We start from the raw sequence: 27,955 nt of genomic DNA on the forward strand, positions 1-27,955 counted from the left end.
AAAAAATATATTTCTGTTTAAGCAAATTTATTTATATCAACATCTATATGAATTTTAATGCCAATTCATGGTAATTTTTTCTTGGTTAAAATTACCATACATATAACAAAAGCTATTTGTATTTATTTATTATATGCAAATAAAAGCTCATGCGTAATTTTACGATTTTCATTACAAATTTTTATTTATTTTTCTTATTATTGTTATACGATAAATACAATAGTAATAAAATTTGTTTTTTGAGCCACTACCAGGATATGGTTATTAATATATTTTTATATTTATTATTATATGACTTTAAGCTGTAAAGGAAATTTAATAGGTTTGTTAAACAATATTATTGGTAACTTCCGTTTTTCTTTAAAAAAATAAACAATTAAGAAAGTACAGTCAGTCAAGTGGGACAATATAATACCCTACACTGAGTAAAAAAATCAATTTTCATTTTAAAATTTCAATATTTTTTTCTTGAGTGATTTACGGAAGTGGGCCTTATATGGGAGCTTTGTTCAATTATGAACCGATCGTCATCAAATTTGGTCGCGTGATTTATTTCTGTACGAAGCTTGTTTCTGTTATGCACTGTGTGTAATTTTGTAAAGTCATGGAAATATAACCATATACGGTCAACACTACGTGGTAAAAACCAAAAAAAAGACCCATATCTCCCAGTTTTGGCCAAAGCCATTCACTTCTTTTTATGGGCTCTCTAAGATTAGGGGCCTTGGTGGCACTTTTGCAAAAAACTGATAATTTTCTCAAGCTCATATCTTGCAAACATTTCGGAATTTTAGTTTACACTGTGATGCAAAATTGTAACCCTTGTCATAGAAAACAAAAATTGGGAACATATAAAATCAAAAAAACTTCATCTTCAAGTTCATAATCGCAAAAAACTTTAAAAAATTCAATTCTTTTTTCCTTTTATCCCCTGTTCAGGTCCATAGGTTCAAAATTTAAGGAAACAGTCAACTACAAAAATGTACCTAAGATCTTAATAAACATCTTTCTAGAAGTTTGTTTATTAAGATGGCCCGTTAGGGCCATTAACAAAGGCAGCCTTAAAAAAATTGTTTAGAATTTTTTAAAGTTTTTGGCGATTTTGATGTTGAAGATGAAGTTTTTCCATTTTATGAGTGTAAATTATGAATTTATACTATGATGCAATGTTGTAGCCCTTGTCATAGAAAACAAAAATTGTGAACATATAAAATCATAAAAACTTCATCTTCAAGATCAAAATCGCAAAAAACTTAGGTCCATAGGTAACAAAGCGTTCAAAATTCAAGGAAACAATCAACTACAAAAATGTACCTAAGATCTTAATAAACAACTTTCTAAAACACATGAACTTCCTAGGAATGATTGTTAAGACCGTTTAGGGCCATAAACCATTAAATTATTATAAACCAAAGCATAGTTTTAGGCAGCCTTAAAAAAATTGTTTCGAATTTTTTAAAGTTTATTGCGATTTTGTTGTTGAAGATGAAGTTTTTTTTCATTTTATGAGTGCTAATTATGAATCGGTCCACACAAAATTTGTAGATCATGTTTCGGGACGACATTTGTCATATAGACAAACGGGCGGAAGGACGGACGGATCGACGGACATCTTTCAATCGACTCAGTAAGAGATTCTGAGTCCTACAAACATTCATTATACCCTACACCACCATAGTGGGGAGGGTATAATGCGTTTGTGCAGATGTTTGTCAAATAAATTAGGGAAAACTAAACAACTCGCTGAGAATTTACCTAACATAGAAATTCATAAAAAAGCATGTTGCCTACATAACAACATTTTTATGAATGTAAATAACAGTGCTAGGTAAATTCTCAGCGAGTTGTTTAGTTTTCCCTAATTTATTTGGCACGTAAAAAACATAAGGTAGACATGTTATATATCAATGGATAGAGGATTTTGTCTACTTTTCAAAAAATTATATATATTTTGACAATTAAAAAATTCATGGAATATTTTTTTGAAAAATATGACAAAAAATGCTTTTTATTGAATTTTGCATAGATACAAATTTTTAAATTTTTATTTATGAATATTTTTTAATGAAATTTCACAGTTATGTAGATTTTTCTATTCAAAATGCAAAAATGAAAACAAATTTTGAAATTTGTTATCAAGTATCCCGCAATTCCTAAAAAAATCTTGAAAAATCCCAAAAATGGGATTTTTTCGTTTTTTGGCTATAATATCCATACCAGGGTCGGGGTTATCGGAACCCTTTACAAAATAATTAAGAACTTATTCGGCCATCCAAAATAGGTTACTATATTTTGATATCGAATATGCGATTTGAGAATTTTTGCCCTAATATTGAATTTTACATAAAAAATAGGCATTTTTTGAATGGACCTGCTCCCGTCGCTATCAAAAATTATATTTTTTTTTTTTTCATTTAAAGTATTTGGCGTAAAGTTATCTTTTCAAAAAGTACAAATTCATTATACATCTGGTTAGAAATTTTTTAGATAACTTAAAAAGAATAAAAGTACTTTTTTCCCAAAAAATTGCGAAAAATCGCCTTTTTTAATTTTTTAAATTCAAATGAATATAACTTTGGACTCAGCAATGATTTTTAAACACTTCTTTCTTTATTTGATATATAGATCTATTGTTAATCCTATAAAGGAAAAATGGATAAAATCGGGGAATATTTGGAACCGCGGTCACCAAAAAATTGGAGTAGGGTGGGTAAAAATTTTGAAAATTAAATTTTCAAATGCGAAGAGATAATTGATAGCTACGAGAAGGTTTTATGTAGTGCTCGACGAGGAGATTCTATATGTGTAATTTTTTTTAAATCGTAACACAAACGAAGAAATAGGATCATTTTAAAAATTGAACATACCCGAGGTGTCCTACTTTGGGAACCACTGGTCCCGCTCCTGGTGGGCTCATGAGGTCCAAATTCAAAACTTGAACTCGACTACACTTCCTCTTTGTGCATGTGAAATTTCATTCAAATCGGCGTAAGGGTTTAGAAGTTACAGATTTATTTCCCTCTTTTTTTATTCTCATTCCACTGTGCGATGTCCGTCCGTCCGTCTGGTTGGCTGGCAGGCTGGCTGTCCATGTAAACCTTGTGCGTAGAGTACTGGTCGCAATTTTGAGGATATTTCGATCAAATTTGGTACATATTATTTTTTCGGCCCAAGGACTAAGACGGTCCATTATTACACCTAGCCTCCATACAAATGTCCTTCCGAAATTGGACTTTATCGGTCATAAATGTTTAATTTATATATGTATCTCTACAAATTCCGCTCCAAATAAGTTTTATATACACAAAATTCATGTCACCAAATTTTGTTACGATTGGTCCATAATTAGTCATAGCTCCCATATAAGGCCCACTTCCGATAATCACTCAAAAATATAAATTATTGAAATTTTAAAAGAAAAATGTTTTTGCTCTTTTACTTAGTGTAGGGTATTATATGGTCGGGCTTGACCGATCATACTTTCTTACTTGTTTTTACATATCGTTACCTTAATATAGAAAGGGTCTAACTAGTGTGTTTTTAGGTAGAGATTTTTTGGTTAAATATGATATATGAGGGGACCATTTAACAAAATAAACAAAAATCTGGGCATACAAAAAAAAACACGAGTTAGGGCCTTTCTATATCAATTTAACGATATATAAATTTAATGCTTTTTAAAACTTATTTTTGCTTTAGTCATATGTATTTCTAAAGTAGTCATTTATCGTAAATTATAGTACTCCATACAGTCATATTTTACCATCCACCACAGATATTTATAAAGTCATATTTTAGCTCTTGTAACTGATCCCTTGATCATTTAAATGCTGTGATTTCAATGGGACACAAATCCTTTTAAATTAATTTAAATTCTACTTAAAACTAAATTTTCTTTAAAGCAACTAACGATTTTAGGTAATTAATTATTTAAACCAGCTCCAAACAAATTCAAATATAAACAAACTCACGTTTAACACTCATGCACATTAACTTGCAAAATTATTGACAATGATTAACATAATTTTGTTCCCCTCTTTTGTTTCCCTTTTGTCTTCAAAACAAAATTTGAATATGTTTGTTCATTACTTTGTGCGTTTTAGGCTTTGTATTATAATATTCATTATGCTTATTTGACACGCTAAAGGTGAAACACCGTTTGAGGGAATAAACCAACAAAAAATAAAAAAATAAAACGACACCTTATTTTTTGTAACACCAAATGTCATTAACACAACCAAAGCAAAAAAAGAAAACTCTTTAAATACGGATTATCATACACATACGTAGTGTAGTTCAAAATTAGTATTGTTCGCTTAAGTATAGCATAGTTTTAGGCCTTAAGGATTTTTGATGTTTTGAACAAAAAAGCTTTTTGTATTTGTTTTTTATTAAGCAGCCTTTGGCAGTGCGCCATTTTTTTTTGGCGTTTTGTTGTATTTATTTAAAACACCTGTTTTTAAATGAGAGCAGACATGTAAATATATGAATTTAAGGTTAAGTTTTAAGCCTATAAAAATCATATATTCTATTTTACTGGGTATGACTAAAAATGCGAGATTTGTTTAAATTTTCAGCTCTTATTTCGAAACATTATAAATATAAAAAATACCCACATATTGATAGTGGTTATACAGGATTCGGCACAGCCAAATATAAAATTCTTCCTTGTTGATTTTGAATTTAAAACGAATTCAAATTCTATTATTGTTATAGATGTCTAACGTTTTAGTAGCTTATTTTGTAGGTTTTTTTTTTAACACCCTCATAACCAGAACTTATGTCTAAATGTCTATAAATAAACTAAATTGTGACTATTATAGCGCTATTTGCTTTTTATTTATTTTAGCAATTTTGCTTACCCACAAATATTTCTATATATGTAAATATGTAAATCTGTTAAGTATATGTTATTATATATATAAAAAAAGTTGTGTGATTAATTTTAGTACATACTATATCACAAGTACAATATTTAAGTTTGTTTTTGGTGTTTGTTTGGGGTTTTCCTTTAACAAACGCCACACGCAATTCTGAAAATGTTATTAAAGCACGCATTAACCACCAAAAGTCACATGTAAATTTTTGCTGCGGTGTTAACATGTGCCACACTCTCAATCTCGTTTCCAGTCCCTAACTCTCTCTTTCTCCTTTACTGTATTTTAAAGAGTAGTAGTTGTATGTATTTCCACTAGTTATTTGCATATTTTGACACGTTAGTCTTATAACATTGCTGATTTTTAGTTCATTTGTATGAATATTTCTTTCCGTTTCACTATTTGGTTTGAGTAAATGCAAAAAATAATTTTTGCTGAAGAATGAAAAAAGAAAGCGAAAAATATGCAAATTTAAAGACAAATGTTAAAGCAAGATATATGTATGGATTAGCCTAATTAAACATAATTAAACTTCACCAGTTTTTCCTTATAAAAATTGAGACAAAATTTACCCAGGATTTGTATCAAATAGAAGATACAGTGAATAGGAATACCCTACACCATTATAGTGGGGAAGGTGTATTGCGTTACTGCAATACTAGTCCAGCACTCACCTTTAAGTATACCGATCAGCTCAAAATCACTTCCTGCGTGGATTGAACGATGTCCTGTCTGTGTCCGTCTGTCTTAAATATCTTAAGGTAAACTAAATTAAAAAAAAATATAATTTTTAAAAAAAATTTATAGCAAAATTGTTTTTCAAAATTTTTTTTCAAATTATTTTTCAAATTTTTTTTTTTTTTGGATTTTTTTAAAAAAAAAAATTATATTAATTAGTGAACAAATTTTATGACAAATTGTAAACTCAATTATTTCGAAATGGTAAAAAAATTATACACTATCATCCAATTATATTTTAAAATAAAAATATTAAATATCTTAAGGTGAACAAAATTAAAAAAATAAAAAAAATTATAATTTTGAAAAAAAAATTTTAGTAAAAATTTGTTTTTCAAAATTTTTTTATAAAAATTTTTTGGATTTAAAAAAAAAAATTTATATTAATTAGTGTACAAATTTTATGGCAACTTTTACACTCAATTATTTCGAAATGCAAAAAAAATATACACTATTGTTTTATTAAGGGGACGATATACCCCTCATCCAATTATACTTTAAAATAAAAATATTAAATATCTCAAGGTAAACAAAATTAAAAAAATACAAAAATTTATAATTTTGTTAATTTCTAAGTGAAAAAAATTTTATAGCAAAAATTTGTTTTTCAAAATTTTTTAAATTTTTTTTCAAAATTTTTTAAATTTTTTTTCAAAATATTTTTAAAATTTTTTTTTGATTTTTTTTTTTTAAAATTTTTATATTAATTAGTGAACAAATTTTATGACAAACAATTTTTATTGTTTCCTAATAAAATTTAACAGAAAGTAATTTTATATTGAAATAAATCTTGCGATCTAACTTCTGCCGATTGGTCCATAATTGAACATAGCTCCCATAAGTCCCACATCTGAAAATCACCTTAACAAGCACCTTTTTGGTATCCAAAAACAATTCAATATAAATAGGTTTCATATGGAAAGAAATCACGCCAAAAAATTTAATGGCGATCGGTTCATAATTGGTCATAGCTCCTATAAAGGCTCCTATATGGTAAAAAAACACAATTTTATATAATAATGTACTTTTATACAAAAAGAGCTTTTTTGTAAATTTAACTTTTTGAAGAAAAATTTAAAAAATTAAAATTTGAGGAAAACATTACCATTCAATCTAAATACAAATGAATTTTGAGTAATTTCACTTTGAATGGAATTTTTCGCAACTTCTCACGGAAAAGGAGATCATTTTCTAGCATCTGGATGATTTGTAACGAGCGTCACGTAACGTGCGTAACTAAATGTTCTCGGCTTTTTATGAAAACGGCAAATGATTGTTCATGCAAATAAGTTATATTAGAAGTCTCTTTCATTCATCTTTCTTTTAGGAATAAGATTTTGTGTGCTTTATTATGCCAAATTCGCTAAAATTACGAATAAACACTTTTAAAGTTACTTCCACTTTTTGTAACGTGCGTCACAAAATTTTGCGATCAATTATTTCGCAAGACATGCCAATTAAAAGGAAATGTCTTATGCCATTTGGAATTGCACTTAAATCTCACCTCCAACGTATATTATACGCTGGAGGTATCTTATTTGAAAAACCAAAAAATATTCATATTTAAATATGAAAACGTGTACGACTGAAACATTCGTCACGCAGGATTAGCCCATATTAAAAAAAGTGCTTTGTGGATAAAATTAAAAAAAATATATAAGACAAAAATACCTTTTGTAGACAAATATTTTTATAGGGAAAAAATTACATATTCATAAAAAGTACTTTTTTTGGTACTTTTGAGAAAAACATTGGATGTATGACTTAAAAATTTGGCATTTACAATAAATAGCGTGACATTTGAACGCGGTTTTTGTTTTGATGGGTAATCACTTAGTTATTGAACATTATAGTGTAAACAACAAATATTTTTTTGTTTGAAAATGTCGATTTTTGTGCCAATAATGCATCAATCAGCAATTTCAAAACGTTTGCAGTAGATTTTTTCCAAAAGCAGGGAAAATGGTTACGAATTCAAGCCGATTTTGTATAGTTGAAATGCTGCTTGAACGATATAACAAAAATCATTTTTGCTCCAAGTCATTATTTGCGATGAAAATTGGATTCATCAAGATAGCCCGTAGCGTAAGAGATCATATGTGAAGTCCGGCCAACAAGCCGAATCGACACCATAGCCAAATACCCATGGTACCCAGAATATGCAGCCAGACTAGACACTTTTATATTCCATCATGACAGCACTCGTCCACAACCTCGATTATTGACCTATTCTTGATCTATATCTGGATTACTAATATATAGTTAATACGTATATCTAATGATAGATATGTTTTAACCAGAATTTTTTTTCGACAAAAAAAATCATAAAATTTCTTTACTTTACTGTATGTAATTTTTTGAATCATGGAAATATAACCATATACGGACACCACTACGTGATAAAAGACCAAAAAAAAAGACCCGTGTCTTTCAGTTTTGCCCAAGGTAATGCACTTTTTTTATGGGCCCCCAAAGATTTGGGGCATCGGTGTCATTTTTGGAAAAAAGTGATAATTTTCTCAGGCTCATATCTCGCAAACAGTTGGGAATTTTGATTTACTCTCTGAGGCAAAGTTGTAGCCCTTGTCATATAGAACAAAAATTGTGAACATATAAAATCAAAAAAACTTCATCTTCAAGATCAACATCGTAAAAACTTAAAAAAATTCGAAATAAATTTAGAAATAATTTTTTTAAAGCTGCCTAAAAGTATGCTTTAGTTTATAATAATTTAATAGTTTATCGTCCAAATCGTTCTTACTAACTTATATTAACCTACTTAAACGGTGTTAAGAATCATTCCTTTGTTCTAGCAAGTTGTTTATTGAGATCTTAGGTACATTTTTGTAGTTGATTATTTCCTTGAATTTGAAACGGCTTGCTATATATGGACCTGAACAGGGGAAAAAAGGCAAACAAAAATCGAATTTTTTAAAGTTTATTGCGATTTTGATCTTGAAGATGAAGTTTTTTGATTTTATATGTTCACAATTTTTGTTTTATGACAAGGGCTACAACTTTGCCTCAGAGAGTAAATCAAAATTCCGAACTGATTGCAAAAATGACACGAGGCCCCATAAAAAGAGAGCACTACTTAGGGCAAAAAATTAAAAAAAAATAAAAAAAAAAAAATAAAAAATAATTTTTGCTATAAAAGTTTTTCACTAATAAAATAAAAAATTTAACAATTTTGCTTATGATTTTTTACGGTGTGAATGTAAAAAAAATTTTGTACTAATTTAAGCAAAATATATGGTTATACAAATATGGAGCTTATTGGAAGACATATTAAGGGTCCTCATGTAAACGCTTAAAAGCCTCGCAAACTGTGCAATCTGTGCATTTTTACACTCTCGCAAATGAAATGTCAAAAAATGTATGGAAATTCGTTTGCACAACTCCGATAAGTTTGCGCGACAATTTAGACTCGCCAACTTGAATTTATTGTGCATTTGATGAATTAGCTGCTTTTGTTTACTTTTATTTATAAGAAATAAAAATCAAATAAAATATAAAAATTGTGTGCATATTAAAATTGTGTAACTTTGGAACAGAATGATTGTATTAAATGACATTGTGTATGAAAACATTAACCAACAGCTAGAACATAAACAAAATCCTCCACCGTTTGTTCCAAAGATTTAACTTTCATTCAACATTTTAAAATTAAAATTTATACAATTTGAAAAAAAAATTATTAAAGCTTTTGTTGAATTTACATATGTATTTTTATTTGACAAATATAAATTTTCTGTATAAACTTGCACAAAATTGAAAAGGTGGGTTCATGAAACATGTCGCCCATTTGCACAAATGGGAAACTTAAGCGTTTAAATGAGTACCCTTATTGTTTCTATAAAAGAAAAATATAGGGACATTTTTGGAAAAAAATCACGGTGAACAAACAACTTTTTTTATAAAACTGTACTTTTATATAAGAGGTACTTTTTGCAGAAATTAACTTTTTTATTTATTATTTTATTTATTTATTTAGATATTTATTATAATTAAAATTACAATAAATCTTATAACTAAAAGCACTAGCAACTTAGGCTATCGGCTTAATACTTTTTTATAAAAAGTACTTTTTATGAAAAATTGCCTTTTTTATAGAAAGTACATTGGAAAAACAGAACATTTTTATAGTATTAAAACTACTTTTTAGAACTTTTACGAAAAAATACTTCATAAAAAAGTACCTTCTGGGAAAAATTAAACAAAATTGTATAAAGAAAAAAGGACTTTTTCTACAAAAAGTAAATTTCAGAGAAAAATAAACTTTCATAATAAGTTTCTTATTGGTACTTTTGCAAAACAAAAAAAAAATTTTATAAAAAGTACTTTTTGTGTAAAAATTAATTTTTTCCTAAAAAGTACATTTTAAGGAAAAATTACAGTTAAAAAATTACATAAAATACTTCCTTACAACAAATTTAGTTAACCAAACATATTTCTTTCTGCTCTCTTTACAGCATGGACTATCAGCGCCCCCAACTACTCATAATCTCCATATCCCTGCTCTATTGGTTTCGCAACACAGCCGACTGTTGGAAATTTGATGGCGGTGGTCCCGGAGCACTCGGTCCCGGTCCCCTCATCCACTCTCTAACACGCGTGCCTCGCAGCACCAGCACATTGCTGGCGGCTAGAGGTCCACCGCCCGTAATACCCAACAGTAGTGGGGGTAGTGGAGGTTTTGCGGCACTGCTCAACTCACAACAACAGGACATGTTGTACGCTTGTCCGCTGAACAGTATGTGTCAGTGTGCGGGTTTGCCCAACGAGACGACAACGCTAATTGAGATTAATTGCAATGAAGTGGCATTATATAAATTTCCAGGTGAGTGATGAAGAAAATTAAAATAATAAACTTAGAAAAAATAAAATGGGGCAGCAAAAAAAATTGAAGACATAATCAACAAAGAGAGAGAGTCATAATAAAAATGCTTAATTATGATGACATGGCAGGAAAACAAACGCTACAATAAAGTGCGGCAAGCCAATGCGTTTGTGTGTAAATTATTAATTGACTTTATGGTTAAGCACGCATTTTTAAAAAAAAATAAAAAAATACAAACGACTTGGTTTGTTGCAAACTATGTAAATGAGCTGGCATAAAGTTACCATGCTTATACTAGAGATACTTGTTTAACAGTTTTTCTGCATACACACACAGTGTGTTTTTGCATAAACACAATGCCAGCGATGCGTGTTGTATATTTTTGCTACACATTTCGACGCATTTTTATTTAGGCATCACTTCCTACTCATTTTTATGCAAAAAGGTGTGTGTTTGTTAACTGTTTTTCAAAAGGGCTTTTGATTGCTCTGTTACGATGCGCGTGACTGCGGTCAACTACTGCTGCATTTTCTCAAACACTTGCACAACGCTTAAACTTATTTTGTGTGTGTATGTGTTAGTGAATGAGTGGGTGAGCAAGTAGAGGAAGTGTAAAAATATCAGCAGATAATGGCATTTGAATGTTAAAAGCTTTTGAAGCAGCGCGGAAAATCTGTATGGATGAGTGATTGGCAGATTGTAGGAAAGGGAAGATTGGAGTTAAAAAAGGCCTGTTTGAAGGCATAAATTAAGCTTATACTATTATACAATTTTGATGAAAAAGTACTTTTTGGTACATTTGTGTTGAAATTTGGTTGTAGGTTAGGCTAACAGGTAGCCTTGCAAATAATTCCGTCTTATGTACAACTCACTTGGGTATATTTGATTGTTCCCATGAAAGAAGAAGAAAGAGAAGAGAGCGATAAGTAAAAGAAGAGGGAGGGAGATAAGTTAAATAAGAATAGAATTTAGAAAAGCAAGTACAGATAGAAGTTAAGGTTTCATATATCAAGCCCTTAGCGCCAAATTATCGTAAGCGACAAAACACAAATTTTACAGGAGAAGGTTTTTTTTTGGATAATTTTGAAATTTATACATATGTAGCAATAAAAATGTTATGATGCGATATAATATAATTTCGTTGAAGCTATTTTTCTATTTTTCAAAAATATTTATAACTTTTGACAATTAAAAATTCATGGAGTACTTTATAGAAAAATATGACAAAAAATGTTTTTTATTGAATTTTTGCATAGATACAAATTTTTCAAATTGAAATTAAATTTTTATTTAGGCATAGTTTTTAATGAAATTTCACAGTTATGTAGATTTTTCTATTTAAAATGAAAAAATAAAAACGAATTTTAAAATTTATTATCAGCAATCCCGCCATTTATAAAAAAGTGTTGAAAAATTCCAAAAATGGGAATTTTTAGTTTTTAGGCTATAATATCCATACAAGATTCGGAGTTATCGGAACTCTTTACAAAATAATTAGAAACATATTGAGCCACCTAAAATCGGTTACTATATTTTGATATCGAATATGCGATTTGAGAATTTTTGCCCTAAATTTGAATTTTACATAAAAAATAGGTATTTTTTGGATGAACCTGGTCCCCTCGGCAACAAGAATTTTTAAAATTTTGTTCATTTAAAATATTTTATGAAAACATGGCTCTCAGAAAGTATAAATTCCTTATACATCCCCTTAGAATTTTTTCCGATAACTTAAAAAGAAAAAAGTTCTATTTTTCCAAAAAATTAGCGAAAAATCGCCTTTTTAAATTTGTTTTCAATTCAAATGCATATAACTTTGGACTTTGTCATTATTTTTAAATAATTCATTTTCTATTTGACACATGCATATGTTATTAGCAGTGTTGCCAGGAGCTGGCGAAAAAAGAAGCTATATTGGCTTCAAAAAAAGGCCAGAAAAAGCTATACCACTTTAGAAAAAAAGCCAAAAAAAAGCTAAAGTATTATAAATTAAGAATTTTGGTTTATATTTATTTTTAAATAAAAAATTAGAAAATATGTTCATAAAATTCATCTGCTTTACTTAAAGGAAGTACTAAAAAGTTAAATACTAGATTAACCATGTCAGAAAATGGACATTGTTGGTTCTATATTTGTCCATTTGTAGTTTAATATATTCTGCTCCTGAGCCTTAAGCTTCGTAATTTTATTAGCACTTTAATTTTTCACTATCAATTTTTTGGTTTTACTACTTTATTATCAACGGGAAAAAAATTGATTTTGCGTAGAGTTTTCATATGGTAATCTTTGTTGTCGTATTATTTTTGTCATAATCTTCACTAATTAAAACGTTCTTTATTTTATCTCTCATTCATCAAACTAGTATGAAAAATGTGTCAAAAACATTAAAAAAATTTCAATTGGCGACGATAATGGATCAAATTCCTTGAATTTTAAATCAGAAAACAGCAAATGATTTATTTACTTTTTGTACTTTGTACAATACTGGTTTTAAAAAAAGATGGTACGCCAAATTATAATCAGTGTATTAATTACTTAAAAGTTTGGCTTTTTAGAATTGCTGGTTTGACGAAATTAAAACAAATTGGGTTTTAACTCGAAGCATAGATCCAAAAAACGTTTAACGGCTATTGATCGCCATCGAGTATCACAAGCCTTCAAGAGTTTGTGGGGCTCTTGTCCATTATATAATGATGAATATAATGTGTAATAACAATTTTGTCTTGAAAGAGAATTTGCTAGACATTTAAGCTTTCAGATATAAAATGCTCTATTTCATTTTGAACCACTTGATATTGGCAATTGTTATTTGTTCTTTTAATACTGCACAATTCTTGAGTATGTTGAAAAGCTAAATGAAAATCAGTATTGAATTAAAATGAAAATGGTTCACAAATATAAATTTAGCCTTTTTATTTACTCTTTAGTCTCGAAATTGTTAGCCTTTTTTAATTTCAAAAAAGGCTATTTTGAAATTAAGAAAAGGCTAGAAAAAAGCCACGAAGCTAAAACCAAAATTTCGAGGCTAAAGAGTAAATAAAAAGGCTAAATTTAGCCTCAAAAAGGCTAAACTGGCAACACTGGTTATTAGTCTAATAAAGGAAAACTGGAGAAAATCGGGAAATATTTGGATACGCTGTTATCAAAAAACTGGAGTAGGGTGGTTAAAAATGTTGAAAATTTAATTTTCTAATGGGATCATCTCCTAAGCTATAAGAGATAATTGATAGCTACGACGAAGTTTTTTGTATTGCTCGATAAGGAGATTCTATGTGTGTAATTTTTGTAACTTTGGAACACAAACGAAGAAATAGGATCGTTTTAAAAATCATGATAGATTTTTAAAACGATATGATAACCCGAGGTATCCTATTTTGAGGACCCTTGGTCGCGCCCCTGGTGCGCCCATCAGGTCCACGTTCAAAACTTAAACTCGACAACAGTTCTTCTTTGTGCATCTGAAATTTCATTCAAACCAATCTAACCATTTAGAAGTTACAGATTTATTTCCCTCTTTTTTTTCTATACCACTGTGTGTCGCTTACGATAAAATTCGTTTACATTGACTTACGATTAAATCGTACCCCCTATAATTTTGAAGTTATTAACAATTTTGATATTCTGAGAACGCTAAAACATCAGTCGGTCTATACAATTTTAGTTTGTGCAATAAAAAAAAAAATAGAAAATGTCGCTTACGATAAGTTGGCGCTAAGGGCTCGATATTGTAGAAGAGAGAGGAATTCGAAGAGGGAAAACCATCGTGCGATGGATTGCGAGCCACTTTGAGGTGCTATTTCCATATCTGGACTTACTAACCACCTGTTTTTTCTAATAAAGGTATCTATGCATTTTAGTTCCTTCCCAGATAACTCGGAGAGGTTGCTAAAGGAACGTTTCTCTAAAAGCCTAGCAAGCAGACCACCTATTGCCGGATATTTGCAAAAGAAGTGTAAAATAGTCTCTTCCTAAACCTTATTTTGACAACTTCTACAGAAATCATAGCGAGGCAACCCAAGTCTTGCACTATGGGTGCAAAAAGTGCAATGCTCGGTTTTATAATTCCTCCCATATAATATGGAGTGGTTTCTACAGAAGTGTTTCCATAAAAACGGATAATTACAAACGAAATGTAAAATGGTCTCATTGTCCTCCTCATTGTGACAACTCCTACAGAAATCATGGTGAGGGAACCCAAGTATTGCAGCATGGGTGCCAAAAGTGTATTGCCTGGTTTTATAATTTCTTCCTATATAATTCGGAGAAGTAACTAAAGGAGCATTTCCCTAAAAACCTGGCAAGCAGATAACCTAGTGCCGGAAAATTACAAAAGAAGTATATAATAGTCTCGTTCTCCCCTCATTTTCACAATTCCTACATAAATCATAGTGAAGTAACCCAAGTCTTGCAGCATGGATGACAAAAGTGCAATGTCCGGTGATTCCCACCACCATATTGCTAAGTCGTATTCGTTGTACAGAAAAAAGATACGACATACGATTGCAGTCCCACACTGGCCATATCGTCCTCGTAATATCACAAATGGATTCGTTCCCCCACCTTGTCTGAGCAAGTTCATTTTAGGCATTGTTTATCCTTCGACAAGGGAATGCCACGTAGGAAGTCTGTCTCATCTTCAGATATCAATACTCCTCTATTCGCCAAGTTAGCAGCAATACAATTGCCTGTGTCCATGTAGCCAAGTGTTTACAACTATTGAATGTATCGCTATCTTATTTAAGGATTCCCGGTATTCCTTTCAGTATATATACGTATATCCCTACCAGATATTCCGTAGTATTTGAGCAAGTTGGCCGCTCTCCTTATGGCTGATACCTTTCCCGAAGAAAATACATCCATTTGGGCGTCTCAAGGTCATCCTTATACCAAAGTGAGGATTGTAAACAACTCTATCCACCCTGTCTCTATCCCGTATAGATAGATAGTCCCATTGTTGAATGTCTCGCTATGTCTTTTAAGGAAGCCCGTCATTCCTCGACTATATTTGATGTTGTATAAACATCTATCAGGGATTTCATTGCAGCTTTACTGACACCATATATACGAATATCCAAATATCCCGGATATTCTTTAGGTAGCTCTAATTATAGCCGATACATTGGCTTGATTTGGGTCTTCCAAATATCCCGGATATTCTTTAGGTAGCTCTAATTATGGCCGATACATTGGCTTGATTTGGGTCTTCCAAATATCCCGGATATTCTTTAGGTAGCTCTAATTATGGCCGATACATTGGCTTGATTTGGGTCTTCTTAATCCAAATTCAGGAAGACACCTCCATCCAATCTGTCTCCTTTTTTGGTCCCATTATACCAAGGGAAAGACCATCATCTAGTTTCATACTGGTCGGGATTGAAGTTCCTCAAGAAAAGGGGTCTAGGAGTGCAGTAATCAATATGATCAGGAATATTTTAAATAAAGCCAACACGGCCTTTAGTTCAGGGCCAGCTTCTCGGCCATCAGACCTACTGGAAACCAATTCAGTGCTGAGAAAAGCGACTTAATCGGGTAGTTGATGTTATTGTAGCGTACTCTGTTCCGTACTCTGTTCAAATCCAAGGAATTTTGCTACTTCTGGTGGATGAGTCCATAAATCCATCGGACGTTGCACAGTGGGGGATCTGAAATAAAAGAAAAAGGAAATAAATCTGAAACTTCTAAACGAATAGCCCAATTTTAATAAAAATGGCTATAGAGGAGGTGTTGATAAGTTTTAGTTTTGAATTTGGGCTTTTCACATCAAGGGATATGACGAGCCCCAATGCCCCAAAGTGGGCACCTCGGGTATATCAAAAATTAAAATTGATGCCAAATTTTTGTTTGCAATCCGATTTGAAAGATTTATATATATATGGAATCTACTAGATGAGATCTACAAAAAACATTGCATTAGCCATATATTATCTCTTATAGTTTACGAGTTATTCGCAATTTTATTTTATTTACCCACCTTGGTCTGGTTTTTTGCTAATAACGGATGCAATTCTTTCCCGATTTTCTAGAAATATAATAAGACATCTATTAATAACAGTAAGAAAGAATTGATTAAAAACCTTTACTAAGTCAAAAGTTATGTGCATTCAAACTTAAAAAAAATAAAAAAGTAGTTTTTTTGTATGCTCTCCTCGTATTTGCGTTGGTCCTGTATGACATGCTTCGGGGGAGACTCCAACTATGGGATGTCGAAGTTTTTATGACTCCTCCGGTGACATCCCAGAAGAAACTGTTGCGTCAACATCATGTTATGTTCCTGGACTTGTAGAACCATAGTTTCATCGTGAAGGTGGTATTCGGAGGTAATTTGAAGACAGCCTACGACTATCCTTAAGACTGAATTTTGACAGCTTTGAATATTTCTACAGTGAGTATCACTCAACGAAGGCGACCACACTGGAGCAGCATAGTTTACCACTGACCAACTAATCGTCTTGTTGGTTTAAATGACCAATGTTTCTTTGCTCAAACCCCAATTCCTGCCGTCTAGTGCCTTGAGGACCTTGTTCCTATTTCACAGTTTATTCATGATTTCAGTGGCATGTGCTGAGGAGATAAAAAGGCTATCAAAAGTAATACCCAATATTTTTGGGTGGTTCACTGTTGAAATTTCTACTCCGTCGACCAAGATCCCTAAGTTGAGGTGGTGAATAGTGTTTCCGATGACTGCAGGTTAGCAGGTATTTAAAAACCATCTATTGTGAAAAAAGTATCATTTTGTAAAAAAAAACCGTATGTTTTGGTGAAAAAGTTTATTTTGGATGAAAGTCTTATTATTGAGGGATAAAATTATTTGTATATTCAGATTATATTGAATGCTAATTACTTTTTTGGATGAAAAGTTCTTTTGGATAAAAGATAATATTTTTAGTGAGTCATTTTTGGGCGGATACAATTTTAAGCCCCAAATTAAACCACAGTATTTAAACCTATTCAATGCCGAGCCATATTTCAATAAAGGCCCCCATATTTATTATGGCCCCTAAAACTATGCTCTCAAAAACAAATCAAAACAGATTCTGTTGTCTATTTCACTGGGCATACATATGTTTTTAAAAAGTATATGTGCGTTGTAATACATGGTCATCAAGCCATTCGTATATTCGTTGTACGACAAAAACAACAACAACAACAATAGCAAAGCAACAAACATCATCAGCCTACGAGATGCTTGCTGCAAAGTGGTTTTTATGGTTGATTGCGCTGATTGCGGTGGCAACGTAATTTGCTTTTTGGTCTCTAGGTAACATAACTGTACAAAACGCACACACACACATCCATCTATCCACACATACATACATAAACACACACATACAAGGCTTTCAGGTTAAATGAGAAAGTATGTATGTGTGAATGTAGCTAGTATGTGTGTTCTGCTAGTAAGTGTGGGTCTGTAAGGATGCGTAAATAAACCATGTTTATATAAGGCACACATAGCCAGAGATGTTTTGTTGTTTTTCGCAAACTAAACACAAACACAGTAGACATATTGACGTGTCACGATATTAGAAAATGGATACTTGCTGCTTTTATGAACCAGAAAAAAAAATCATGTATGTAGCTGCTTCCTCATATTCAGTTGCATGAGTAGTATCAGAGGTTGTAGCTTAGTGCTACTACATCTGTATATGCGTGAGTGAATGAGTGTTTGTGTGTCTAAATGTTCATTATAAGTTTTCACGTAGTCAGCCATTAAATGCCTGATTTGCATATGTCTGAATAAGCCAAATCAGTTGTATTGAAATTTTAACTGTAAATTGCACAAAAGAGCAGGATGATCAGCGGAAATATGCTTTTGCAAAAAAATTAGTTGATATTTTAGCAGATTAAAATGTTTAAGCTGTTTTCTCTTAATGAGCTTAATTTTACACAAGCAAATATTCTATATTTTTAGCTATTACTGAATGAGAACGAGAACAAAATTTTGAACTAGAATCTGAACGAGAATATGACCTGGAACCTTAACTAAAACCTGAACTAACGTTTATTTATTTATTAAATCTGCGTTATTTTCTCAGACTTAACTAAATGCTCAATGATGGGACCCTTGATGGACAAATGATCGGCTCTACGAAGCCTTGATGGTGTTTGACTTCCAAACGAGATCGGGTGGTTTTGTAATTTTATAATATATTTTTAACTGAACTCATCCTTAACTAAGGGTACGTGTAAGTCCCTATGGATGTTCTCATTACCATGGTGCACCCTTCATGGTCTTAAGAATTTATTCGGCCCTCTGTATAAGTTCAGTACTGGAAATTTGGCCCTTCCTCACAATTGAAATCCATATGTCGATATTGGTTTTGAAACACTTTATTAAAGGATGACTTTATACTCAAGGCTTAAGGATAGAGGCTCTTAACTTCAAGCGAAGTCTCTTGGCTTCTATATGATAATGCCAAGTAAATCATCGATCCAAATGAATACAAAGGTATGTCACGGTATCTATCTGTGCAATGTTTATGTTATTTAGTACGATAGGTGGACAGTCACCCCTTCTGGGAATATATGTGATGTGTTTACATTTAATTCATTATTATCCAGTTATTCAACCATATCTCCACGAGTCCACATTGGGGCAAAATCAAAAGTTTTTGGAAATAAATCTGATATTTCTAAACGGCTAATTCTGTAGATGCTAATTCCGTAGAAGCTCACTCTAACAACTCGGTGTGATATGTATGACTCCAGCAATCAATGCGTTCCTGGAAGAAGAACTTAAACAATAATCTGAAACAGAACACGAACTAGAAACTGTAATAGAATATGAACCTGAACTAGAACTGATACAAGTACTGTATCAATACCGAACAAGAACTGATTTAGAAACTGAATAAGAATCGCAGTAAAACCTTAACTAAAACCTAAACAAGAACATAAGCCAGCACCTGAACTGAAACATATATAGAAACTGAACTAGTAACAGAACTAAAACTGAAGTAGAACATAAGCTAGAGTTTGAACCAGAACTAGAATTAGAAACTGAACAACAACTGACTTAGAATCTGAACTAAAACCTGTACAAGAACCCAGACTCCAACTCGAATCAGTACTAAAAATTTAAACTGGGCTTGTACCAGAACTAAATCTGATCTAGAATCTAAACTAGAACCTGAACTAGAACCTGAACTGGAACCTGAACTAGAACCTGATTTAGAACCTGAACTAGAACTTGAACTAGAACTGAACTAGAACCTGAACTAGAACTAGATCCTGAACTAGAACCTGAACTAGAACCTGAACTAGAACCTGAACTAGAACCTGAACTAGAACCTGAACTAAAACCTGAACTAGAACCTAAACTAGAACCTGAACTAGAACCTGATCAAGAACCTGAACTAGAACCTAAACTAGAACCTGAACTAGAACTAGAACTTGAACTAGAACCTGAACTAGAACCTGAACTAGAACCTGAACTAGAACTAGAACCTGAACTAGAACCTCAACTAGAACCTGAACTAGATCCTGAACTAGAACTTGAACTAGATCCTGAACTAGAACCTGAACTAGAACCTGAACTAGAACCTGACTAGAACACGAACTAGAACATGAACTGGAATCTGAACTAGAACCTAAGGTAGAACATCAACTAGAACCTGAAGTAGAACCTAAACGAGAACGATATCTAGACCTGAACTAGTACTGAAAAATAACTGAACTATAGCTGACGCTTGAACTGACAATAGAATTGAGAAAATAACTGACACTGGAACTCCTAACACCGTCCGACAAATAGAGAAAAAATTCGTTAGACACTAACCGGATGATATACGTCTGAAACTAATAATTTAATGGAGAAAAAATGTGTTTTCAGTTTTTCATTTCGTGATCCTGTGTCCTTTTTTAACCCATTATTGCCCGGTACCCGAAAGCGTTAACCAATTTCAATGAAACTTTGTACGTAGTGGTTTTTAGGTCTAACTAAGGAATAATTAAAGTTTCAAGAAAATGGAAGGGTTTTCGGAATATTACACAAAAATTTTGTTAACAATAAAATTGATTTTTTCGTAAAAGTAAAGTAAAAAGTTAATACATTTTTTGGAATAAAGTTTACATTTACCATATAAAATAAAATCTTATACTTTTATATGCTTTTTTAAAGCATTTTTGATGTAAACAGACATTTCATACTTGGCATTCATATGTTGTATGTGTATGACAACCCGTTTTCGGTTTCCAAAACGTCTTGAAATACAATGTATTGTTTTGTTAAGGTTTGCCAATTGCGACTAATGGTTTCTTGATAGTGAAAATTCTTCACTTTCGGGTGGTCTTATACTGGTCAGCAGTTCATTTACAACAGCTGCACGAAATAGTAGTTGCGAAAATGGTTTTATTCCCTCTTTTGTTGAGACCAACACATGCAGTTTCTACGAATTCAAAAACAATGGCCACCAACATTTTTTTGATCGTACATCAATTCTATAGTTAGCTAACGGATTGTCATGTAGATCCACTCCACCCATATCCAGTCCAGTGTGGTGTTTGGTTTTGGATCCACTCTGCCGGGATTTGTCTCTCCAGCGATCGCCGTTTGTCATCTTCTCTGGGAGTTGGGCCCCTTCATAATTTGATGATGAACCGCCATAGAGTTGTACGTTGTAAAGATATCCGTTTGATGCAGTCAAACACCATGCCTTCAATTCAAAACGAATAGGCTTTCTTTTAATAAACTTCTTACAAGAATGCATACCGAAATATGGAATCACTCAACCTCATCAATGGCTAAATTGTGAGCAAATATTACAGACAGTATGAAACGTTTGTTTCATAAGTCTGAGAATGCTACTAAGTCTGTAACTTTACCGAATATATCTTTTAGATCAATGTTGCTCTTATCAAATAAATTAATGTATCCTTTTATCATTTCGATATAGCTTTATAAATAATTTAATGGCCAGTATATTTTCCATTCCGGTAATTCATGAAAGCCGATAAATAACAAAAATCCAACAAAATTTTTATATCATGCGGCTCAGCAGTCAACGTGACATTGTTGCATACTAAATTCACTAGTCAGCATAATATATATAAGGAATTTCCCTTTTTTTGAATTTAATACGAATTAAGCCAATTTTCTAAATTTTGCCGAATTTGCTACACATTTCTGGCCATTGGTAAGTAAAATTACTACAAGGATAGGTGATATATTTCCAGTGTTTAGGTAAATTTATTTGAATTATTTTTTATACGTAATAAAAGTGATACAAATTATTGCTTATAAACAGTTTACTGTTAGTCAATTTATCATTTTATATAATTTGTATACTTATCTCAAAATATGTCCAATTTTGGAGGTTGTCGAAAACGTTCGCCAAAGACACATAAATTAAAAAAAATAAATATCCTCCAAATTGTTTTTTTAAAAGAAAAGAAAACTTCACTATTTTATACATTATTAGCTTTAGAGCTGTTTAAAGAGCTGGTAAGTGAAATTACCGGCTGGGCAATAATGGGTTAAGGACTTCAAAATTTCAAAGAAGTACATTTTTCAAAAAAAATATTTAAAAATACTGCTGCTATTCCAACAATGACAAATGGTATGTCAAATGAACAAGAAGAGTGTAAAATATTTTATATTATCTTTATTTGATTTATATTTGTTATATTTTTTTTTCTAATGAAATATTAAAATAAAATATAAAAAATAAAATAGTTCAAATTTAAAATATAAGGATGAAATTTTGACATGTGGTATTGAATATTTGTATCTTTGACTCACTATTTTTTTAAAAAAAAATTATTGGAAATCTAAAAGGATATTCAAGGATAAAAATTTGAAAGAACATTTTTGACATCTTTTGATTCTTACAGGATAAAATAAAAATAATACGAAATATTTTACAACTCTTTTTGATCATTTGACACCCAATTTGGCATATTAGGATGATCAGAAGTATTTTAAAACATTTTTTTCAAAATGTACTTCTCTGAAAATTGAAGTCCTTTTAAAAGGAAACAGGATCACGAAATGAAAAACTGAAAACGCAGTTTTTCTCCATTTAATTTATTGTTTGAGACGTATATCATCCGGTTCGTGTCTAATATTGAGTGTCGTACGGTGTAATCAATAATTTAAATTCAATATTTGTAAATAAGTAACATTTTTGTTGTATTTATTAAATTAATAAAATTCTTTAAAATGAACGCAGAAATATTGAAAATGTTGTTGTGAGTGAACGCAGAAATATTGAAAATGTTGTTGTGAGTTTGCTTTCAACTTTAGCCGACCTTGTTTAAATATAAGCAATCAAATATAAACTCACGCAATATTGTTCATTTGTTGCAACCCGCTTTTAAATGCAGACTTTGTTCTTTGTTATTTTCATTTTATTTAAGGGACTGACTGCCGGCACACAAAAGAGAATATGTATGGATGTAAAATAAGTGTTAAATATGGCACATAAACCGGAAAAATCATAACACATGTTTTCTTTTCATTTTCTTTATTCTCAACATTCTCTGGCAACATATTCTGTTTATAAAATCCATACAGCTGTGAATGAATAAAGAATTTACATAATTGTTAGAAACAAAAATATATATGTATGTATGAATGTTGGCCTTTTTAGGGCGCCGAAATGTAGGCTATGATTTTTAACACTCAGCTGTAATGCATGCGAGAGCAAACAACAACAACAAGGTGTTAAATGTTCAACAAAGTGTTTTTTTTTTGTAATGAAAGAAAAAAAGCTTTATCCTCTTTTTGTGTGTTTAGCTTGAAGGTAATTATTATTTTTTGGGAACTTTTTTATATTTACATATATGTGCAAATGTTTATTATTTGAAATTTGCATAAAATGATTTTAAAGCATTTCATTTTGTTGGCTAATTTTTGGTTTTAAAAAAATTAAAAATTCATCATTAGAAGAGGCCTAAAAAAGCTTTGAAGTGAAAGGCTTTTGAATGCGTGCCAATTTAAAGGATATATTTTAAAGGTTTCTTTATAGAAACAAAATAATTGAAATATATTTGAGGTTATACTTTATATTTTAAAATCTAAAAGTTTAATTATTAAAATCATTGAAATACTACAAGCAAATAAGTAAGTTTAATTATTTTCCACACTCTATATTATTATCTTTTGTCTAGCAAATTTAAAACAATATAAAATTAAACATATTCAAATTTTGCAAGCACTTTTTACTTTTAACAAAGGCGGAAATCAGCATAAGATAAATCAAAATAGAAATGGAAAAAAACGAAGGAAAGAAAAAATTAATTAAATTCATTTGTAAATTAAAAATTCATTTAATTTTCTTTTAAACTGAGCAAGCGAAAAGAAAATCAACAAAAAACAATACAAGAAAGGCAAAAAAGGAAACCGTAAAATTAAACATGAAACAGTGAACTGTACTGAATTGTATTTTTCTCGTTTGTTAAACAAGACAGGAAAAAATAGTGTCTTCATTAGCCATAAGCTAAATGTGGCAGGAAAAAATTAAAGAAAATAAACAGGAAACTAAAAGGTAAAACAAAAGAAAGAAATTAAAAATTGTCTTATTAGTTCTTTTCCATTTTTTTAAATTACAAATACAGATTTAAAATGCCGGAGACACTTTAAGTTTAAGAAAGTAGAAAAGAGACAAGTGCTTTATTTTCCAGTTCTAGTTCAGTTCTAGTTCAGTTCTAGTTCAGTTCTAGTTCAGTTCTAGTTCAGTTCTAGTTCAGTTCTAGTTCAGTTCTAGTTCAGTTCTAGTTCAGTTCTAGTTCAGTTCTAGTTCAGTTCTAGTTCAGTTCTAGTTCAGTTCTAGTTCAGTTCTAGTTCAGTTCTAGTTCAGTTCTAGTTCAGTTCTAGTTCAGTTCTAGTTCAGTTCTAGTTCAGTTCTAGTTCAGTTCTAGTTCAGTTCTAGTTCAGTTCTAGTTCAGTTCTAGTTCAGTTCTAGTTCAGTTCTAGTTCAGTTCTAGTTCAGTTCTAGTTCAGTTCTAGTTCAGTTCTAGTTCAGTTCTAGTTCAGTTCTAGTTCAGTTCTAGTTCAGTTCTAGTTCAGTTCTAGTTCAGTTCTAGTTCAGTTCTAGTTCAGTTCTAGTTCAGTTCTAGTTCAGTTCTAGTTCAGTTCTAGTTCAGTTCTAGTTCAGTTCTAGTTCAGTTCTAGTTCAGTTCTAGTTCAGTTCTAGTTCAGTTCTAGTTCAGTTCTAGTTCAGTTCTAGTTCAGTTCTAGTTCAGTTCTAGTTCAGTTCTAGTTCAGTTCTAGTTCAGTTCTAGTTCAGTTCTAGTTCAGTTCTAGTTCAGTTCTAGTTCAGTTCTAGTTCAGTTCTAGTTCAGTTCTAGTTCAGTTCTAGTTCAGTTCTAGTTCAGTTCTAGTTCAGTTCTAGTTCAGTTCTAGTTCAGTTCTAGTTCAGTTCTAGTTCAGTTCTAGTTCAGTTCTAGTTCAGTTCTAGTTCAGTTCTAGTTCAGTTCTAGTTCAGTTCTAGTTCAGTTCTAGTTCAGTTCTAGTTCAGTTCTAGTTCAGTTCTAGTTCAGTTCTAGTTCAGTTCTAGTTCAGTTCTAGTTCAGTTCTAGTTCAGTTCTAGTTCAGTTCTAGTTCAGTTCTAGTTCAGTTCTAGTTCAGTTCTAGTTCAGTTCTAGTTCAGTTCTAGTTCAGTTCTAGTTCAGTTCTAGTTCAGTTCTAGTTCAGTTCTAGTTCAGTTCTAGTTCAGTTCTAGTTCAGTTCTAGTTCAGTTCTAGTTCAGTTCTAGTTCAGTTCTAGTTCAGTTCTAGTTCAGTTCTAGTTCAGTTCTAGTTCAGTTCTAGTTCAGTTCTAGTTCAGTTCTAGTTCAGTTCTAGTTCAGTTCTAGTTCAGTTCTAGTTCAGTTCTAGTTCAGTTCTAGTTCAGTTCTAGTTCAGTTCTAGTTCAGTTCTAGTTCAGTTCTAGTTCAGTTCTAGTTCAGTTCTAGTTCAGTTCTAGTTCAGTTCTAGTTCAGTTCTAGTTCAGTTCTAGTTCAGTTCTAGTTCAGTTCTAGTTCAGTTCTAGTTCAGTTCTAGTTCAGTTCTAGTTCAGTTCTAGTTCAGTTCTAGTTCAGTTCTAGTTCAGTTCTAGTTCAGTTCTAGTTCAGTTCTAGTTCAGTTCTAGTTCAGTTCTAGTTCAGTTCTAGTTCAGTTCTAGTTCAGTTCTAGTTCAGTTCTAGTTCAGTTCTAGTTCAGTTCTAGTTCAGTTCTAGTTCAGTTCTAGTTCAGTTCTAGTTCAGTTCTAGTTCAGTTCTAGTTCAGTTCTAGTTCAGTTCTAGTTCAGTTCTAGTTCAGTTCTAGTTCAGTTCTAGTTCAGTTCTAGTTCAGTTCTAGTTCAGTTCTAGTTCAGTTCTAGTTCAGTTCTAGTTCAGTTCTAGTTCAGTTCTAGTTCAGTTCTAGTTCAGTTCTAGTTCAGTTCTAGTTCAGTTCTAGTTCAGTTCTAGTTCAGTTCTAGTTCAGTTCTAGTTCAGTTCTAGTTCAGTTCTAGTTCAGTTCTAGTTCAGTTCTAGTTCAGTTCTAGTTCAGTTCTAGTTCAGTTCTAGTTCAGTTCTAGTTCAGTTCTAGTTCAGTTCTAGTTCAGTTCTAGTTCAGTTCTAGTTCAGTTCTAGTTCAGTTCTAGTTCAGTTCTAGTTCAGTTCTAGTTCAGTTCTAGTTCAGTTCTAGTTCAGTTCTAGTTCAGTTCTAGTTCAGTTCTAGTTCAGTTCTAGTTCAGTTCTAGTTCAGTTCTAGTTCAGTTCTAGTTCAGTTCTAGTTCAGTTCTAGTTCAGTTCTAGTTCAGTTCTAGTTCAGTTCTAGTTCAGTTCTAGTTCAGTTCTAGTTCAGTTCTAGTTCAGTTCTAGTTCAGTTCTAGTTCAGTTCTAGTTCAGTTCTAGTTCAGTTCTAGTTCAGTTCTAGTTCAGTTCTAGTTCAGTTCTAGTTCAGTTCTAGTTCAGTTCTAGTTCAGTTCTAGTTCAGTTCTAGTTCAGTTCTAGTTCAGTTCTAGTTCAGTTCTAGTTCAGTTCTAGTTCAGTTCTAGTTCAGTTCTAGTTCAGTTCTAGTTCAGTTCTAGTTCAGTTCTAGTTCAGTTCTAGTTCAGTTCTAGTTCAGTTCTAGTTCAGTTCTAGTTCAGTTCTAGTTCAGTTCTAGTTCAGTTCTAGTTCAGTTCTAGTTCAGTTCTAGTTCAGTTCTAGTTCAGTTCTAGTTCAGTTCTAGTTCAGTTCTAGTTCAGTTCTAGTTCAGTTCTAGTTCAGTTCTAGTTCAGTTCTAGTTCAGTTCTAGTTCAGTTCTAGTTCAGTTCTAGTTCAGTTCTAGTTCAGTTCTAGTTCAGTTCTAGTTCAGTTCTAGTTCAGTTCTAGTTCAGTTCTAGTTCAGTTCTAGTTCTAGTTCAGTTCTAGTTCAGTTCTATTACCAAAACTTATTTTATGAAAATTTTAGTGAAATTTCTGTTTAATTTTAAATCTTGATTTAGGGTTTCTTCATCTTTCTACAACTCCTTCCATCATTCTGCTTTTGAGTAAGAAAACTTCCGTTTCCGTTTCTGTCCCCCAACAAAAATTAAACACCAGCCAATTAAAGGAGTGGAAAAGTTAAAGAGACATTTTTAATTTATATCATCATTTTTATTCTGCCAAAAGACATCTGAGTGTCTGATGGTTTGGTGCGTTAGGGTGGGCATACAGTTGCCAGGGCGTTATTCTTCTCAAATGTACAAGCTAAAATATAAGAGAAAAGTTTTCTTTTCAACATGTTCAGTTCCGTTTGTTTGGGAGTAAAAAAGTGTATGTATCTTGTGCCTCTATGTCTGTGTATGTTTAATGCATTTTTTTTGTATGTAATTCATTTAATTATTTATTTTTTTTTGGATTTTTTTTGTGCTTGTCTTCAGACAACTTAAGTAATGAATGTGTAGTTTGAAATGATGATAATTTCTTATTCTTTTAGTTTTTGGAACTTGACTTTATTTAATATGCATGTTCTTGTATGTGTTGTAGTTTGTATGCTGGTAGTGTTTCTAATTTTTTGAATAATGTTGGATGATTCTCTGAAATGTCTTGGTTTTTTTTTTTGCTTGAGAAACTGCTGGCTAGAGTGCATTCCTCTGTAATTTGACAAGCATATATTTATTAGATTTCAGTGTGTTGGCATTTATTAATTTCTTTTTTAATTAAATAAGTAAGTCGAATTTTTGAAGTAAGGAAAGAAGTAAAATTGTTAACTTTTTAGGAAGTCTAGGATCTTGTACTTTAATGAATTCAACTTGGTGCAGATGAAAGTGTTACCAATTGCACCTCTGTTTCTCTCTTAATAATTTTGTGCAGTTTGCTTCCAGTTTATAAATTAAGTGTTCCATTATTACTTACTGCTAAAGTTAGCCGTTGGCCTCAATTTAAATCCTCAATGTGTAGTTTAGTTCAACTCTAATTTACGCACAGTAAATTATATATAAATATCTCCACATGCCATTTAAGCAATTTGTTTTATTAGCCAATTGTTATTTTAATTAGTTTTCCCTAAAACAAAAAGGAACAATTTCAATTTAAATTCAACATTTATTCACCGTTTCAAAAACAAAACCTAA

The 27,955-nt window shown here is 31.4% G+C and overlaps 2 protein-coding genes across 2 annotated transcripts in view; one reads left to right on the forward strand and one right to left on the reverse strand.

Annotated features, from left to right (window-relative positions):
* The window catches only part of TfIIS (RNA polymerase II elongation factor), a 438,108-nt gene extending 437,012 nt beyond the window's left edge, over positions 1 to 1,096 (reverse strand). Inside the window, exon 1 of the mRNA XM_065501624.1 lies at positions 1,082 to 1,096. The gene's annotated coding sequence lies outside the window, so the exon portion shown is untranslated. The remainder of the gene's footprint in view (positions 1 to 1,081) is intronic.
* LOC135951877 (chaoptin) overlaps positions 1 to 27,955 on the forward strand; it is a 285,213-nt gene that overhangs the window by 160,317 nt on the left and 96,941 nt on the right. Inside the window, exon 2 of the mRNA XM_065501621.1 lies at positions 10,088 to 10,455. Within this exon, the coding sequence (XP_065357693.1) occupies positions 10,088 to 10,455 (368 nt within the window). The remainder of the gene's footprint in view (positions 1 to 10,087; positions 10,456 to 27,955) is intronic.

The sequence above is a fragment of the Calliphora vicina genome, chromosome 2 (genome assembly GCF_958450345.1).
Source record: "Calliphora vicina chromosome 2, idCalVici1.1, whole genome shotgun sequence".
Classification (NCBI taxonomy): domain Eukaryota; kingdom Metazoa; phylum Arthropoda; class Insecta; order Diptera; family Calliphoridae; genus Calliphora; species Calliphora vicina.